The sequence below is a fragment of the Sturnus vulgaris genome, chromosome 5 (assembly GCF_052056855.1).
Source record: "Sturnus vulgaris isolate bStuVul1 chromosome 5, bStuVul1.hap1, whole genome shotgun sequence".
Lineage (NCBI taxonomy): Eukaryota > Metazoa > Chordata > Aves > Passeriformes > Sturnidae > Sturnus > Sturnus vulgaris.
This window is the reverse complement of record NC_142247.1, coordinates 26723511-26743008: the sequence shown is the minus strand read 5'-3', so window position 1 is coordinate 26743008 and position 19498 is coordinate 26723511. Positions and strand designations below refer to the sequence as shown.

General features: G+C 37.3%; 1 protein-coding gene across 5 annotated transcripts in view; it reads right to left on the bottom strand.

Annotated features, from left to right (window-relative positions):
• Window positions 1-19498, bottom strand: part of ANO4 (anoctamin 4) — a 173358-nt gene that overhangs the window by 53735 nt on the left and 100125 nt on the right. For 3 of the 5 annotated variants that reach the window (XM_088165126.1, XM_088165127.1, XM_088165129.1), the window contains 4 exons: window positions 14328-14428; window positions 14004-14105; window positions 11254-11298; window positions 6700-6831 (listed from right to left, as the gene is read on the bottom strand). In XM_088165126.1, coding sequence (XP_088021252.1) covers window positions 6700-6831; window positions 11254-11298; window positions 14004-14105; window positions 14328-14428 — 380 coding nt within the window. The remainder of the gene's footprint in view (window positions 1-6699; window positions 6832-11253; window positions 11299-14003; window positions 14106-14327; window positions 14429-19498) is intronic. The other 2 variants (XM_088165128.1, XM_088165130.1) reach the window with 2 other exon arrangements.

Here is a 19498-nt window from a genome sequence, read left to right as displayed (position 1 = left end):
GGTTTAAAATTTTTTTTAACTCTGGGTTTTTTCTGTGAAATTGTATGGAGAGTAGACCCAGGAAGAGCAGCATCACCATAATCAATGGGGCAGAGACCTCTGGCACAGGAAACAAAAAGAGGCAGACATGAGTGGAAAGTCTTGATAGGTTGAGAGTATCTCAGGTAGTTGTATCTGTGTTACAATATCTCAGTTAGACATTGGCATAAATTAGGACAACGTCAAGGAGGTTTCAGTTCATCTCAAAAGTCACAGGAGTTGTTCTTGTCAGGTGAGAATCAGGCACCTTCAACCACCACCCCTTCTTCCCATGCTTCATAGACGTTTCTTTCCCCCAAAACCTTTGTGCTTCAATTTGTCTTGTTTCTGAATGTGGGTGGTAAATCCATAGTCACAGAATATGGATTCACAGAAACCATCAAAGCTATTCCATGTTCTACAGCATCCAATGAAAAATTCAGAGGAGAAAGATTTTCTCGGTCTGTGAAGAATCTCACATTTCAAATTTCAGTTCACAGGGGCCACAGCTGAAGATAATTTCAAACTAGGTACACATAAACGTTAATCAGACATTACTGAGCTATAAACTGTATAAAACAGAGGCTTTCTAGCAAGTTTTTTAACCCTTGTTGCTTTTAGGTGGAAGAATTTCCTCAGTTGTTCTGTTTCTACTGCCCTTGTCAGATTTTCAACCTGCACAAGGATTTGAATATTCATAAGTGCAATAGAGCTTGTTTTCAGGCTCAGTAAGGTTTTATATGAGACTCTTCACTGAAGGTTTTGATCATTTTGTCACCTCATTTATAAGACAAAATATAAGTAAGGATTAATACATTATAATTTTTATTACCTGTGAAGTTAATGTATAGGTAGATAAGGCAAGTGATTTGTTCCACAACAGCTATAATAATTAACTGTAAGACTTATTTGTGTGAGCTGTCCTTACTCAAAAGGAAAATCCCAAGGAAGATAATGAGAGTACTTTTGGAAGGAGAGGTTCCAGAGCTGATCCTTCATTAAAGACCCTTTCAAAAATGTCATTCTGGAAATACTGCTCTTACATTCATGCTGTAAGAGACATGAAGAGTCAGTGAAGGTTAATTGCTTTCAAACTGTATTTATAACCTTCTTAACTAAACTGTGAACTGGAAATTTCAAACTATCTTTCTGTAGAAAGCAAAGCACAGCAAACCTAACTGTTGTCTAAAGAAAGGTCTCAAATTAGTGCAAGCCCAACCAAGAAAAAATTACCAATGAATTCCTGTTCATACATTCTCTTTGGTAATTTTTCAGGTTGTACAAACCCTTAAAGGGTAAATTTAGCTCTTGAATCTTTGAATACACATTTGGAAAAAAAAAAGTGGGTTTACTTTTCTTGCTTTATTTTACTTTATATATTTTGGGAAAGCAGAAGGCAGGAAAAAGCTATTTTCTGCTTTAGTGGCAAGATTAGCTGAAATCTGAACACCTGTGGCCTGGTGACAAAGGTACAAAGGGAGGATGGATGTATGGACAGATCCATGTGTACCTTTGCACTGTGGGATTCACAGACACTGAAACATTTGATATCTGACACTCACCATATCTAAAATTAACTTCTGCTGGAAGCAGTACAAACTAAGAGCACAGATGTTGTTGGAAATAGTGATCTCTATGTGAGTAGTGTATTCTTTAGCACAGGGAAAATTCTCAGCCTTCTGTACTCCCGGGTAAATCACTGAGACAACAGCCAACCTGTTCTTGGCTGAGGTAATAGCAGGTTTTTAGCTCATTTAACATAGAGAAAGTAAATCACCAGCTGTAGTAGCAGCAACAACGTGAGTCTGCAGTATTCCCCTGAGAATAATAGCACACATTTCTCTACTTTATTTGTTTGAAAATGGCTATATTATTAGCACTTGCTAATTTTCATTTTGTTTGACTTTTAAGGCTGCAGCTGACTGTCTTGTTTAAGTAAAAAGACATTTTTATTAATGATTAGCAGGGGGTTTTCATATAATATGACTAAAACGGTCACTTTGGGATGAAGAATGTTGTAGAGGCTCTGTTTCCAATTTGGCACTACAGGCTCAAAACTGCTGAAGTGAAATAGAAAGTCATGAAAGTGCTGAACGTCTCCTCCACCTTCCTCTGCCTTCCCCCAGATCAGTCTTACCCCCAGATCACTTCTTAATTTAAGTTGGTTCACTCAGAAATATTCACCTGAGCTAGAACGAGCCTTTTGTATTTTTCAGGGATGCCCTGCTTCCTTCTATTTGCCAGGCAATTAAAACTTCCAGAATCAGAGGGAATTAAAAAATCCTATTGCGGGGCATATCCAAGTTTGGTAGCACAAAGATTTGTCTGAGAGCAGGGTTTACAAAACTGTGATTCCCCATTTATAAAAAGCCATTAAAAATGTGTAGTTATTATACTGTAGATGTATTTAAACAGCAGAATGACCATCCTGGTTCAAAACAAGTATCCATGCAGTCCTGTGCCATGTCTCCAGTTGCAGCAGCTCCCTGGCCTATCCATGATTTTGGGGTGAGGAGGCTCAAGGGAACACGGGCACAGATTGTCATGGTAGAGATGAGGTTTGTTAAGATCAGTTTGAACATCAGAAAAAGCTTGAAAAGTAGCTCCACCCTGAGAGACACATATCTTGGAAATCTGGAAACAATATAGGACTCATGTACCCAAGGGGACATAATACAAATGAGAACTCCATTATCTCTCGTATGCAGGGCCATTTTTACTTAATTAATCAAGTTACTCTCCTCGTTCTCCTAATTGAGTAAATTTAAAATTTTATTTTCACTAAGTAATAAATATTTATTTTAAGTGGTTATTCAATTATATATTAGATTAATATTTAATCAGAGAGTTTATCGCTTTTGAAAGAAAAAACAAAGGGGAAAATAGCTCCTGATATAGAGTTTGAAATCTCTAAACAGCAATTAACATATTTTCCTAGCTAGTGTACAGTTATCTTAGCAATTGCAGCTAATTGCTACTGTTACAATTCCCAAGGGACTAGCAGCTGACTACATGAAATAACTAAGATGCAGCAGAAGGACAACTAAGCATGTCTAATGGCAAACATTTTTCACATATTGTGCATCCTAGTAACTGATAATTTTCAGAAGAAATACGTAGGTATAAACATGGCGTTTTCCAAGCTGTGGATGCAGAAAAGAGACACTACTCAGTAGTCTATCTTGAAAATTATCATTTTGTATTCCACACAATTAAAAAAAAAATAAAAAAAGTGCTTGGCAGAACTTCTTTCCTCCAAAAACAGATTTTCTATTACTTAAGAAATAAGATGAATTTTGGTCTTCTCTTGTACTGATAATTTTGTGATATTCCCTATGAAGTATGCCACAATCCCTTTAAAAGAGAACCTGAAGCCATGCTGCAAAAGTTATAGGCACATCTTACAAAAGTCATTCTTGTGTTTTCTTCTTTGCCTGTTTTGGAGGAAAGCTGTGCCCCTTAAAAAGAACTTAATTTTTTTTGGAAAGCTAAATTTTTCCACATCTGACTTTTTTCCTTCTGAATGGGAAAGAAAAGTGCAAGAAATAAAAAGACTACCAATATGATCTAGCAAAATTGCACACACTCATTGTGCAACAGTATTTTAAAAATATTAGTTCCTATGGAAATAAGGTCTGGTCAGGATTTTTTCTTAATTATTTTCCTCCCCAGACACTGAATTGTCAGTTATTTGTCTTTCCATGCTTTTAAAAGAAACTATCACAAATGAAGCCTCTACTCAGATCATGTCATAAAATCTGTATCAGACTGGAGCACTTTATGGAAAGTGTAAACTGTGGCTAGATCACAAAATCTTTGGTGACATTAAAGACATCTGAAGCTGGGAAGAAAGAAAAAATTAACGAATTTTAGACCCAAATTGCAATATTTGGACAAAATCAAATGCAGCCAAGCTCATATGAATATTTAAGGTATAATATTTTAGAAAATTAAAGCAGCACACAAAACTAGGAAAAAAGGAAGAATTTGGCATTCTTTAGGTAGGGTATGTGGCAAAATCTACTGTGAGGCCATGGAGATCTTATCTGAAAACTAAGGATATGGAGTTTTATGCTTCCAAGATCGTTGTAATTGTGAGTCATTTACTCCATGGTCATTAAGCATGCCTTGGATAAACAGTGATTTATGGCAACACAGAAATCCAAAATATTTTCAGCTGCCAAAAGTACATATCTTGCTCTCCAGAAATACTTGTGCAATAGCCAGAAAAATCCTCATTAGTGTAATTAAAAGACTGATTATGTATTTTAGGCTCCTGTGGGTATTCCTCAAAGAACAGTTGAATGTACTTCCCACACACCTCTTCCTCCCACTTAGGATTCTAGATTGGCAGGAAAATTTTATGGCTTCTACCATAAACTTAAAACTCAAAATGTGTACATAAGTTCTGACAAAAAGCAGACAGCAGTGGCATTTTTCAGCTATAACCTTAATGTAGTGCAAAAGGACCAAAAGCCTTGCATTTATTCTGCATTCTCTGAGGACTTCAAGAACTGAATGAGTTACAAACATTTTCTCTGCTCAGAAAATGTCCATATGTTCAATGAAAAGTCTTAAACAAAGCTGAGGTCAGCCAGCTGAGCACTGGTGTGGTACTGGGACCCCTCCTGTCCTGTACCTGTTCTCTCTAAATCAGTTTTGGCACAACTCTGTGATGGAAGAGGAGGTAGAGTCACAGCAAAAGGCCCAAGAGTAGCAAAGAGATTGTCACTGTTCTTCTAGCCCACAGGATGATGTGCTTGTGGACGACTGAACTCCACAAGTAACTGCCTGTGACAATTTTGTAGCCTCCAGTATAATTACACTGTATTGATAATGTGGTATGGTGAGAGCACTCTAGAAAAACCTTAATTGTCCCAAATATCAAAATGTATGGACTTTTCTTACCAGTGACAAAATACGAGCTAAATTATCATAACATTACTGTAGATGGCAATTCTTCTTTTCAGCGTCTCAACCATTTCAGTGATTATTTATCTTCACATTCCTAAAACAATATTGTGGGTCTCTGAGCTAAAAAATTGAAATACCTGCATGCAATTAGAAAAATACTGAACAAGTAATTTCAAAATTCTATTGGAACAAAACAAGCCAGACACAGGAAACAGGCTGAAGCATGATAGGAACACCACTGCTGTCTGAGGTAGCATCTTTTGGGAGAGGGAGGCCAGCTCAACCAACATTTTATAAGCCCCCACATAAAAGGACAGAAAGACTACACACAGAAAGCTAAGAAGAAAATGTCAGGCCTGCCAGGGAGAAAAGTTTCCAAGTGTGCAATGAAGTAAAAGAAGCGCCAGACAACGGCAGGAGTGTTAATGAAACTAACACTACTTAATAAAATCTCCTACCAGTTTACCAACACAAACATGAGCAAGGCAGAAGAACGAAAAAAATCTAGTTCATATATGTCAGTTCTCTTTTCAGCCACAAAAAACACCTCTCAAAACAAACCAGCAACCCCTTTCCTATGTGCAGTAATTTTAAAGGAAGTTAGCTGTTAATATCACTAATAAAAACATTAATGCTGACCCCCCAATTTATTAATATTTTAGTATCACTGCTCTATTCTCAAACTAATTTGCACCTACTCTCCCTCTTGCTGGGCACAATAACTGACCCATCTCTGTATCAAACAGACCTCTATTGAAATTTCCCTGGAGTTTTGCACCTGTTCTTGTTTTTCTGTTGTATTTGGAAAGATGCCATTCGTGGCAGAGGTTTATTTTACTCGTTTTTATTACAGCTAGTAAATCAAATCCCTGAAAAATTATTCATTCAAAATGAGGTATTTCAGAGCTTTATCAACCTGGCTTGTCCCTGAATAAGACCACATATTTCAGAATTTTGAGCTACCTGTAATTCATTCTGTGTCTTCTTTTAGTATCCTCAACAGTGCTGCCAAATCTTCGTGGTTTTGCTCTCAGTCAACGACTGTTTCCCATATCACAAACGTTGTAACTACCCATAAGACATCCAAAATCTGACACCCCTTAAATTCCATACGAATTCTGGAAGTTATGTGAGGCTTTTTCTGTTCTGCCTTTTGCAAGTGAATAAAGGCTTCTTGCAGCCAAATGATTTCTTTGACATCTGTGCAACACTGGTGCTATTGGTGGAAAAGTGTCACTGCTAGGTCTAAACAGTGTCTAAACACTGCCATTTTTCAAGCAGCTTTGCTTCCATAAAAGTGAAAGAGAAATGCAATCAAATTGACGTTATCTGTTTTCTTTAGAGTTTTGTTTGTTCTACAGTCATAACTAGGAATGAAATGCAGGTATCAGCATTTCAGCAATCGGTGATGAAGGACTAGTTTTGATTATGCTAAAGACATAGGAATGCTGAGAAAAGTTTTAATCACATCTTTAAATGAAAAAGAACAGCTGCAATTCTGATCTGAGAGAAAATAGCCATTTGACCCCTTTAAGGATGTAATTGAAATTTCAGTGAATGAAAAGAAATTTTCCCATTGATTTCCTTAGCTTTGAGCTGGACCTTTAACTAATAGAAATGTAGACTCACTATCTCTTCCTTTTTGTGGAAAAGGAATAATATGAAGGTACTAGTCCTTAAAATATGAACAAAGAAATCAATTTTTTCCAAGGTGAATCCAGAAGGAAAAGTTTTCACCTTGCAACTGAGATATGATAGAATACTCACTGATGGATCCTTTGTTGGCTGAATGGAGCAGTATAGCAGTCATTCTCCTCCAGATCTGGCAGTGTTTCCTTGTCCAGTTTCATTGGCTTTCTGGGTAACCATCCTCGGAACCTGCTTATCTGTTTCTCGATCCTGCAGCACATGGTAAGTATGAGCATTTGTGATAATGGGTTTTTTCACTACATTATGAAGCACAGGTTGTCAAACCGGGACACTTAATATTTACAACTAGGAGAGGTGCAATGTCTCTTGACTTTTTTTGAGGCAGACCAAATTACATATGCTGAACTTGATTACTAATAACCAGCTTTCTGCAGAGGAGCATTTATTTTGCCTCAACAGAAAAGCAATGCTGATGGTACATCTGCCATAAATCTTATTAAGCCCAGTAAGTGCTTGGAATGTCTCTAAAAATTTATTTCTCAGATTTTCAGTTAGTTTAAAATTCAGGTTTAACCAACATTAGATTTTGGTCATCTAAGCATTAGAATAGTGGCGATTGTGACAAAGATCTTTGGCAGCTAAACCCCAGCAAGTTACATCTCATTACTGCTCTCTCTGTGGATTCTTACCTTGAAATTGATGCTATTAAGAAATAGGCTACTTTGTTCATTTTGTTCAACTGTAGTTTCTTGCAATACTACCACCTTCATGACACCAGAACTCTGGGTGTATAGGCTAACAGGTGACTGCTATGCAGATTCATACATTTGGAACACGAAAACAAACAATGATAGAGCTGGAGAAAGGGCAGATTTAACTGCAGGTGCACTCATGCAGATACACAGAGAAATAAAGGGAAGAATCAGAGCTCATTGGAGAAGACAATCTAAAGCAAATTCAAATCCATACTAGAATGTTATAATGCAAAACACCTAAGAAAGGTACGTTTAGCACAGTGAACCCTACTCCAAGTCCTAACCATTGATCTCTGCAAAAATCACAGACTACAGATTATGGAGTGTGCCCATACTTCAGTCACCGGATGAATGTTTCCAGAAGTGGAGATAAAGGATAGGAATTTAATTCCTTTGAACTTAAAGCTCAGTTCTGAGAGAAGTTCAAGGGTTGGAAATATGGTTGGGGTGTTTGTTTGTTTGCATTGTGGGGTTTTTTGTAATTGTTGTTCGGCCTTCATCCACCAGGTATTTTTATCTTGGATAAGAAAGTCAATGCTCATTTTTAAACATGGGCAGATTTCAAACTGTAAATAAATGAGCTGTACCTATTTTGGTCCTATTTGTGTATTTCCAATCTGGGATAGCATGATGGGATGAGGGGTGTCAGGTGTTGTGTATGTGTGCAAATTTATAATCAGACCTGTTTGGAAAAACTGGAATATATATGTAAACTTAATATAAGATTTACACGTAATTAATCATAACCTTTCCATGGGCAGTATTTGCACTGACCCAGCAGTTTGGAGCACAGGAGGAGGTAGTTTGCAAATGTCTGTGCTGAGTGCAGGTGAGATGTCAGATCCCAGGGCTCTAAGGGGCCTGACCAATTGTAACTCTCCAGCTGGAGCATCCAGCCTGGCAGCCTTGAGCTAGTCTGTGTAGCCACTGATAGAAATGCCTAAGGAAAGTAAATTCTCTACGGGGGAAATCCCTGTCTTTTGGCCTTGGTTTTCCCTCTGTAAATTCAGTAAGCCCTGTGTTACTGTATATTCAATAGGCTTCCTGTGTCTGGGTATGGAAAAGGGAGGAGGAATTAGGAAGACAGTTTTTCTAAATATCCTGTTCCATTCTTGTTAATTAAACTCGTTTGAATTCTCTAAGCTATTAACACCCCTGCCCATCTGCAATCCTTTCCCATTCATGCTGCAAGTCAATGTGCACATTTGAGATACTGGGACTGCAGGTTTATCACACCACACAAGCACAGCACAAAGGGACTGAGTGCTTTCCCCACTTAACAGCAATGCATTATTCATGCTGGCTTCTCACTGAGTCTACCCAGAATTTGAGTGGTTTGCCATTCCCAAGACTCAGATTACTTGGCATGCTCAGGCAGCCTGCTGGCAAACAGGTCTGAGAAGGTTGCAAAACCTTACTGCAAAGCACAGAACATGCAGTACAGCCTTCTACAGGGAAAGCAAGCCCCCTTAGTTGTCTCCTTGGAAAAGAAAAATGACCATTTTTTAAAATTTGCTCCAGCTCATTTCAACAGTGCCATCAGTCAGCAGTGCAGGTTTTGTACTCTACAGGAGCATCTCACAAAAGGAAAAAGCTGAAAGAGTGGTGTTGGTGCTAACAAATACAGACACACAGTGTTAAAAATATATTTTTTAAATAATTTCTTCAAGGCTAATCCATGTCTCATTTTCCCCATACTCAGCTGAGTATGGGAACAGTGTTTGGAAAGCAGTGTGACCTCCCCAGGAACAATGGGGTAAGTGGAGTGATAAAGAGGTAGCTTCTTCACACAGTGCCTCAAAGACAGTCTCCCACTTCAATCCTGCCCCTGCTCTCCAAGTCTAGTCTTTACTCAGCTCCCTCTTCCTAAAGATATTGTGTTTAATATATTGTGTTTAATATATTGTGTTTAACTCACATAAAGATTTTCTCAAATAATTTAAAATAAACTGTCTTCGCGCCGTAAAGTGAGGTAGGGATAGAACTGTTTTGCAAAGGAAAGTTAGAAAAATAAAAAAAGGTATTGAATTGAGGCTGATTTTTATGAATTGGTCAGCTTTCATAGAATTTTATGCATATTGTGGTACTAGCTATTTTATTAATTTAGTTTTTAACAATTATTCAGGTGCTTTAAGGTGTCTGATACCCCTAATTTCCTTTAAAGTAGGGAAATTTTGTAATTTGAAGTTTTGAGATCACTAGAATTTTTCGAAAAGAAAATTCAAATCAGGTTCACAAGTTGCAAGAGACCTGCTCTGGGCTTTGCCTTGTGACGAAATTCCTCTCTAAAATAAATTTTGCCCAAATGTCAATGTAATGTCTGTATTAACTAGAAAAATAGACAAAGGCTTTGAGTACTTGTAGTCTACACTGAACTAGGAGTAGAGGAAGCAGATACTTTTATTGAAGCCATATATCTAAGTTTCACATAAGTAAAAATAAAGCTGAATATTTTTTCTTTTTTCCCCCTCTGGGGCTTTTGAGTTACAGCTTTTCCTCCTCAAGTAGCTATTTACAGACCTGAACATAAAAATTGAATTTAGCCAAGTGTTCTCATCACTCAGGAACTAAATACCAGAAAAAGATCATACCTCTTCCCATACTGACTTCAAATTGATCCTGACTCATAAGAAAACGAACGTGAAGGAAAAGTTCATGTAACACATAAGTGATGGAACCTTCACCTTCTCCTTCCTACCTATTGCTTTAGTCAAAGCAGCCATATCTTCTTTAAAGTCAAGACCAATTCCAAAGCTAACAGCAGCTATAGTATGTATTGTAAGCTGGGAATGGATAGTGGGGCAGCATCAACAAGTTTTAGAAGATTTGTGTGCATCTATTGCCTTGTGCCAAAGAGGGATAAAGTGTCTCAACACCACCAAGTGCTTATTCATATGAAAAGGCAAATTCTATGATGTGATACCTATGCTGGTGCTGTCAAGTTAGCAGTACACTGTGATATAATATTCTAAATGTTTTTTAGTATCCTCATACTGAAGAGTGAACATCCCATGGATGTAAATGTATTGACATTTTGTGCAAAATGGTATGATTGTTTAATCCAAAATGCAGATTTTTCAAATTTTATTTTTCTCTCTTAAAAGTTCTTGGGAATATTTCCACTGACCTCAGTAAAACAGCAGATCAGGGGCTAGACCCCTTTGAAAACTGCATCAACATTACCATGTCATTAAATGCCACATATTGAGAGAGATTATTGTAGCTATAAAAATGATCGGTTTTTTGCCAAGCCTGTATAATTTTAAGGATTTTGGAAATATTTTCATTTAATTTTCCAAGATATCAGAAAGGAAATGCAAACTGCTGCAGGGAAATCAAGTCAGACAAACTGGGCATCAAGCAAAACCTTAAAGGTATTTAATAATTGAGTGAAAGCACTTAAATGATTCTTGGAAAATACATCTTTCAAGCTTGGTTCATTGGCTTCCTATCTGCCAACAAAGTACTAAGCATCCCCAAGGAGGAAGCAATAAATAAATAATGCCATCACATCATTACAAGTAAGCAAGGTTCATGGAAATGATAAAACCCTGGTAAGGGTGGCACTGTAACCCCAAGAAACTCCCTAATGAGCTACATGGAAAGAAGGAGATACAGCATTTGAACTAACATATTTCTATTTCTTTGAAAACTCCAACAGTTGAAAAATATTTCCTTATTCCTAAAAAAGGCAAGACTGATAAAATTAATTGCCTCTTTCACAATGCAGATGCCTTAAAAATGCAACTTCTGTTTTCTTTGGGGCTTTTTGCAGATGTCCTAGTATGTAACCAATCCCTTCATCATTTCTGCAAACACAACTGATAAATTTTTTCTTCCAGCTTGACTTTAACCATTATTTTTGTTATTGGGTCCAAATGAGCATAAACTGGACTGGCATGAGAACTGTACTCACCTATTCATGAACTTGTATCGGCGATGCAGGTAATAGATTTTTCTCCTGGAAGAACAGCAAAAATGAAGCCAGTCGAGAAGAAAACCCATCGTCAGTTACAGTATGAACTAGCAAGGAAGGAAAGGAGATTGAAGACAGAAGCCTGTAAGAGGTGGAGGAAGAGACTAAAAGAGAGATTAACAGAACTGTCACAGGAAGCCACACAGACACTGGTGGCATTTGAATTGCCAGAAGGTCAACATTTTTCCATTGTCTCCTCCTTTTCTGCTATTTGTCATGTGTGAAAGATGGGGATCCGAAGATGTTTTTATTTCAGAGTTCATAAACTGTTGCAGGAATTCTATAGGACTAACACAAATATGGATAAATTGTATGATGTCTACTAGTGAGTTATTAAAGCTGGATTTGGTGAAACACAAGGGGGACTCACTTTGAAAAGCCAGGGGTGCCTTATGCTGCTGCAACACATGCAGTACCAAGCAGGGTCAGTGACTGTTGTTGGGATAACATCACTTGAAACAGAATATAGGCTACACAAGCAAATGCACATGTGCTCAGCACCCCACCAAGTGTGCAGCCACTCTCTCTGCCCTTCATAGAGGCTGGTTTCTGTTGTCAGTGCAATAAGCCGTGTGTGAGAGCAAATGATGAGCAAGTGAGCAGACAAGGGGTCACAAGCAGACACATGCTGAACCCACTCCCAGCCTGCCTCCTGACCAGCCCTGCAGTGCAGAGCAGCCCCTAACCATCATGTGCAGATCCAGGACAGGGAGTCCACCTCCTGTGCCACTCCCTGCTGGCAGCTCTTGTTCTTCTCATAGATGCCTATCATACCACAGCTGTCAGGATTTGACACATTGCCTTCAGCACAGAGATCGCATCCTCATGAGAGTTAAAAAAATCTGAGGGTTCTTGGGTGTGGACTTGGGACTTATACTCCTTCCTGGAAGATTTGGTTGCCTGATCAAACTCTGACTTCCTCCTCCAGAGGCTGACTTTGTCATCCACTGAAGGTCATTGCTAAATCAAGGTGGTTTCTGTGTATTCTGAGGGGTTCCATTGTGTAATGCAGAACTGTACCACTTCTGGAAAATGAAGGCTTACACCACACATGTTCTAAATACTGTAGTAGATGTAGTGTAGGAATGCTGTTAGTGCCTTGGAAGTAAGTCCTTTAAAACAAGACAGCACAAATGCTTTATAAATGATGAAAACTTTGGTTAATATTCCAGGTTAATTTTCAGAACTTTTAGACATTTTTGTTATCAGAGTCCATATCATGCTGGTGAAGTAAAATTTTTAAAACTATTTCATGTTGGCCAGCCTTCTTTGGATAGTGTTATTTATCTTGCTCTACCCAATAGGAGCAGAGAATGGTCAAAGCTAAGTGTTCCTGAAGATGCCATCACCTTCTTGATTTTGCTTCCATTATTCAGAGGTATCCAACACTTTTTCACTCCTGCTTTGAAACAACAAGGATTTCATTCAGTGATGCATGGACCTTGCACAATTACAGCCTGAATAATCAGGAGCAATAAGCAATCAACATCTCTTAAAACAAGGGTTTAGACAAAGGCATCTGGAAACACACAATCTAGACTTGTGGATATTTTGTAAAATTGCTTTGAAATGGTAAACTGTACTGTTGTTTTTAAGATTAAATTGAAGAGTCTACCCAGCAGTCACTAGTGAATTACCATGATTTCCTCTTAACAATGCTGCAGTAATTCTCTCTCTATGGATGTGGAAGGAATGAAGCCATGATCCTGAAGCAAGTTAAGAAAACCTCAGTATTTTCAAAGCTTTCTATATAATCTGTATGACACCTACTTTGCTATCTGTTGAGTGATCAGGAAAGAACAAGCTGCTCCATGACTAAATTCAGAGTTCCTGGTGTATTTCTGAATCGTGAGACCTCACTCTATTGCCAGAGCAGGTCCATCTCAAGGAATGCCACAGAAGCCGAAGAAAGCACACTTTTGGCCTAATACATTATTTCTATGGCTAGAACACTTTTAAAAAAGAATATTACTATCCTGCAATGACTTGTGATTGCTTTTAGAATTTTTTCTTTAGCAATGAAAGCAGAAGGAAGAACAGTTGAAGATTTGCTGTGAAAATGAAAACAAAATAAATACAAAATAAGCCTGCAATTTTGTCCTTTATACATATCCATTTTCCCTTATGAGTTCTCTACTGCTACAGGGTGCCTCATACCAGAGGCATTTTTCATACTTAGGTAAGAGAAAACAGAAGGAATCCCACAAAGGCACCAGCTCACTAGTTGCATATTCTGGGTCTGATTCTTTTCTTGTTCAGGAGTAATTCCATTAAAATCAATGGAGCTTTATATTGCAAACCCTGCTAATTGAAAGAAGAATCAAAGGCTCTCAGGTCATGGGTTGTGGTCAGTTCCAGTGGAAATCTTTATGCTACTTTAAAAGTTCTGATAACCAGCAGAGTAAAAGCAATAGTTTACATAGAAAATTTCATAGCCCAACATGCAAATAATATTTAATCAATTATAGAAATAACCTGAATTTCAATGTGGAATTAATCTGGTTATCAGATAAAGTTCTCTATTTTCTCCACAGAAAAAAAAAGCATTTATAGCTTAAATTGTTTTCCTATTAGAAGAGATACTTATTTATACTTATTTATGGGATACTAATTACATACTATACAAGCAATTTACAGGTGCATACCAGATACGTCAAACAGACATGCACTTTCTGTGCTGCCTTACGTACCTGGATCTTCTCGACCTCCCATTGATTTCAATGAAATGTCCATTTAAAAAACAGCAGCGCACAAGTATGCAGGGGGCTCCAGCATTGAAGGGGTTAAAGGGCCTAAGGACAGAATACCCCATGAAAACAGCTGCACTGCTACAGCCCATCTTAATCTCTAACCAGTATTGTACTGAAATTGTAGGCTTTAACAAGAAACAGCAATGCATGTGGTATCTAAGGAACTCCATTTATACTTTCTATAGGTCTTTTGGTGTTATTATCACATTAACTTTACAGTATAGTGTGGCTTTGGAGGTTGAGACAAAATACAACTGCACCTACCTGAAAGGCATTCTTACATTCATTAGTTCAGCATATTTGCCCAGGACCTCCCAAGGAGCATGCAGTTTCACAAAGATGATGTCACTATTTGTTAGGGATGACTGCAAAAGAGAAACAAAACAGCCACCAGAGCTTAATTTTTCAAGTAAAAAAGAAAGAAACCACGGTCAGTGTGATGCGTCACCCTTCCCAATTCCTTATTCTTCTTGAAATGTTGCATCAATATTTTGTCAACACATTTTTCTTCTGCTGTCCTGAAAGCCGTGCTGTGACTCCCTTCTGGCCTGCATGTGTGCATCCTTTACATGGAGAAGGGGACAAGGAGGGCAGACAGATGCATCTGTGGGTTAGATGAGGCTACATAGCATGAAGGGAACTTTATGCAGGGCATGCTCATCAGCATGGCTGCTGCCTAACAGAAAGCTGTCTGGCAAAGACTGGAGGATGTGCAGCAAACAGGAGAAGAGGAAGAATTCAGCTCTGTTTGCACTCAGGAGGAGACACAGCGCTCTACGAGAAAGCTTCAGGTCTGGCTGAAGCTGATGTGAGAACACAGTGAGCCACATGATAGCACTGGAAGATGAATATTAATTAAATTTTCCTGAAGTTACATACAATACAATTTTAGACAAGCAAGTGGATGGCGTTCCAAGAAATAGGTAAAAGTGTACTTAGTATCAGAAAAGGAAAATATGATGACAGAAAACCACGCGAGAAAATTGATAGTTATCTTTGGGGATGATTTCCTAGTTTTTTAGATATTGTCTTATACTCAATGTTTCTTACATAAATTCTTGGTTAATACAACTTACTAGAAGTTCTTAGTCCAGTATTGTTTATTTGAAACTATTGTGACTACATGGGTGGGAGGCTGACATTTATACTTTTTACACTCTCCCTCCTCTATCCTGATAGATGCTGAAATTATTGAATTTGCATGTCCATGTCCTTAGAATAGCTAATAAACTATTACTAGTTTGTGGCATGATGCGAATGAAAACTCCAACATTTAAGATACATATATATTATTTTCTTTAGCACATGAAAAAACTCCAAAAAAACAACCAAACAAACAAAAAACCAAAACAAAAACAAAGGAAAAAACCAAACACTCAATGCAAAATCTCAACCCAATCACTACAGAATTAAAATTTTATAAACAAATATAGTGTGGACCATAATGGACACAGAGAGATATTTGTACTCAAAATATTACGGGTGCAAATATGGATTTAACATATAAAGGAATGAGTGACTTTCTGGTGCTAAAAACTGTAGAAAAAATATATCTTTCCTCTTTTCTGATAAATTTCTGAAAAATATTTCAAAACAAAATGATACAACAGCAACAAAATGCCCCCAAGAGATTTGCTTCAGAGACAATGAATTCACTTGCACTCTTTCCCTGACTTTTATGGATTCTAAATCAGGCTTTAATTATGTTTTTCTTTATAGGTACATTTCACAAATTAGCTTTTATTTTCTCATGAGAATTTAGCAAGGCAAGACCACAAAACTAAAACTAAACTCTGCCACTCTAAAAATCTCCTGCAAACTGCTCTCTCAAAGGTGAGTTTGAGTCAGCAGTAGATTGGCAATTTTGTCATAAACAGCTTGGATTAAAAAACAAAACAGAAGAAAATTCACCAAAACTCAAAAGAGCCATCTAAGAAGCCCAACATACAGAAAGAAACTACAGTACTGACACACCAATAAGAACTGAGAAATTTATTAAAAACAGCTTCTAAACTTAGTGATGACTTTTAAATAGGAAGTTTATAGGTATTTTCCAGCATATTGTAGTTTATACTAGATATGGGAGCCAAACTTGGCTTGTGAAGATGTTGTTTTGCAAGTAAAAGATAGATATATAGAAAGATAGATAGATAGATAGATAATTCTAAATTTAGTATCTTATTCGTTACATGTTTTCATGCAGAAACATGAAAACCTTCCAAATAGTTATCACAATACAGATGTTTAAAGAATATTTTTTTACTCTCTATTTTGCAGTGTTGGCACATCAAAGCGTTTTCAAAATGACAATCAGCTTTGCCAACAGAAGATCTAACCAACAGAAAATCTAATTAAAATACACTTGGCAGGTTCAGTTATACTCAGGAAAGAAAGAAATAATAATGTTAAATTATTAATATAAAAATCCATTTCTCTTGCGTTTGCTCATATTAAGTGTTCATAAAGGAAAGCACTAAGCAATGCTGAGAAAGGCAAGGCTGGAAAAAACAAGACTAGAAAGAGAATAACAAATCCAAATGGAGGACAAATTGAATGAGATGTCACACTCACCTAATCTAAAGAGTAAATAGCTAAACAAAATATCTGGAGAAATGATAGCATGAAGACCATCTTCATTATAAAAATACTTTAGTGAATGGAATCTCCTAAACTCTGTTGGTTAGATTAGTGCTTAGACTCAATATCCTTCATCTTATAAATGTTTCAACTGAGACTAGAGGAACATTCTTCCGTTGTAATTGACTTTCAAGGGTTGGATCATTAAATGATTTGGAGATGTAAACTCAGTTTCACATTATGGGAACATACAAACAAAACTCAATGTAACATTACTCCCCTTGGAAATTTAAATAAGACAGCTCTTGACAAGAGCAATCTGCTATAAAGTGATGTCCAGATGACAGAGAAAGAAAAAGAGATGAATTAAGGGGGCAGACCAATGAGGTAAAACACTTAGCAAACACAGAAATGGAATAAATCTTTGGAATTGACCTGCAGCACCAGTGGCTATAGTTATCACCATGCAATAATTTTCAGGCCACCAATGTTCAAACAAATTGGTTGTTTTGAACTGATTTATTGAAGAGGAATATCCATTAAAAAGTGATTTCCTTCTGGTCACTGACAAACATTCTCGGTGGTCTTCAGAACAGCATAAAGCCAGGGTGACGAGAGACTTCCCAGAATCTGAGAGCTGTGGACTCATCTCGGCTGGAAGGAACCTCTAGGGCTCATTTGGGCTAAGCCTCTGGCCAAAGCAGGGCTAACTGAGACCAGCCTGCTCCAACAGGACCTTGTCCCACTGAGCACTGAATATCTCTACAGGCAGAGATTTCATAGCCTTTGGGCAACCCACTGACTGAAACTGGCTGGAGAAAAGAATATTTTCTGTGGAAGAACTGCTCTCTTCTCTAGAGAAATGTTGGCTTAAAATTACCACTTTCTAGACCTGTTTTCCTTTAAAAACACCCTTATTTACTACAAGAACTGTATTTAAAGGTTATTCTCATTGAGAAGCAGTAGCAAGGTATATTTAGTTTAATTGACCTTATCTTCAAAATAGGTTTGCATGGTAGAATTCAGTTTACCAGAGTCTGGGTTACAGATAGTCAATATACATTTTGGCTTCACTGACAAACAACATTAGGACTATATCATTGCTGCCAGCCCTAGAATACAGGCAGTACTATAGATCCACATATTATAGACTTCCCCTTCTGGCAAGGCTACCGTTCTATTTTACCATTAAATTTATAAAGACACTGTTATTTCCCAAAGAAATCCAATCAACAGAAAACACATTTAAAAGCAAAGCCACATTTTTTTCTCCAGTATCACTATGTAAGGAGTGAAAGAGACTAAAGCATGGGGCATTTATGTAACTCCAAAAGCAGAAACACCTGCTGTGGTGAGTTACAGTCATCAATTAGGTATAGAAAAGCTTGTAAAGGTCAGGCTGTGCTCTCCTTCTAAAGCAGGTACAGAGTGATGCTAACTGCTGGTTAATTCCTGGCTATTAAACTTCCATGTATTCCTGCAAGCATTCTAATGTCTTTCTGTGGCAGGATTTAAATATATATGTGTTTGCTATTGTCCTGACTCTGCTCAGTCTGAACTTATCATTGCTAGTCTGAATAGAAGCAGAGTTAGGCTGACATGGAATGTCTCTTGAAAAGCCCATATTTTGCTGTATTTGCAGGCTGTCTTCCAGGATCAAGGCTGAAGATTAGCATCTTTTGTCAAATATCCTCTTAAACATTCTCCTCCTCCTTGCTAATTTTAGTTCATTATCAATAATATTTTCAAGCCATTTTAAGACAAAAGCAGCTGTAGGTACTCAACTTGATATAAGTATTTCTCGAGTCTAAAAGTTAAGGAAGTTGAGAAAATCTATTCACAGCATATAACCTTGAAGAAGGATAAAAATTACAGTGTCTCCAATTGAATGGTGCCATTGTCTATTTGCCTTGAGGCCACTAGACAAGTTTTCATTCATGTATGCAAAACAATGGGGTGAAAAGAAGTCAGAATTTACCATTAAGGTGTTTTCCCTATCATCATTTAAGAGAAAATTTCTCAAGGCTGAGTTCCTCTTCACCTTTAAAAGCTTCCTTATAAAAGTAATATGAGATAAGTAAGATTTTGAAACAGATTCAACAACCAGAATTAATGTCACCTACTTTAGGAAGATCCCACAAGGTAAGTTAAAAAGCCAGGACAGAAACAGTTCTTTACATTTTGGCAAATCTAGCTAATTTCTAATAAGACCATAATGGAGGGAAAAACAGAAAAGGAGACAAAATCAACATATTTCCTCTAGTAACAATTCTCTCTTTAATCTAGGTCTTTATGATGTCTGAGTGCAGAGTAGTAAATAGTAACTACTACATGTTCCACTGTTTTTGAGAATGACTTAACAGCACAGATTGATTTGCCATGTGGAGTGAATTAAGTGGAAAAACAAACCCTACCAAATTTTAGTTGATCAAACTGTTCTTCCTCTTCAAAACCAAAGTAAATGTAAATTCAAGTGGGTAATTGCATAGAGCTGGAAAAACAGAAGGTATATTCTGCCAATACTTTTCCAGTGCATAGATTACCATTGGGCAATTATTTAGATACTGTCAGTAGATGTCTGGTTGCAGGGAAAATACTGCATACTCACAAACATTAGCCTCCAGCTTCATGCTTCTGAGGAACCTAATGAGTAACAGGGCCAATATCTTTCACACACATACTTTCAATCAAAGCACGAGTTTGGTGAAAAAGGGGAATCTATTTTTTTTGCATTTTAATTAGGATATTAACAAGCCTTTGACTTGCAAGAAACTGTAGGGCAAAAGAAATAAGGATGAAAATAGGAATTAAAAATATAGCCCTATGTAAAAAATAGGAAGCCTCTGATAAAAGCAATT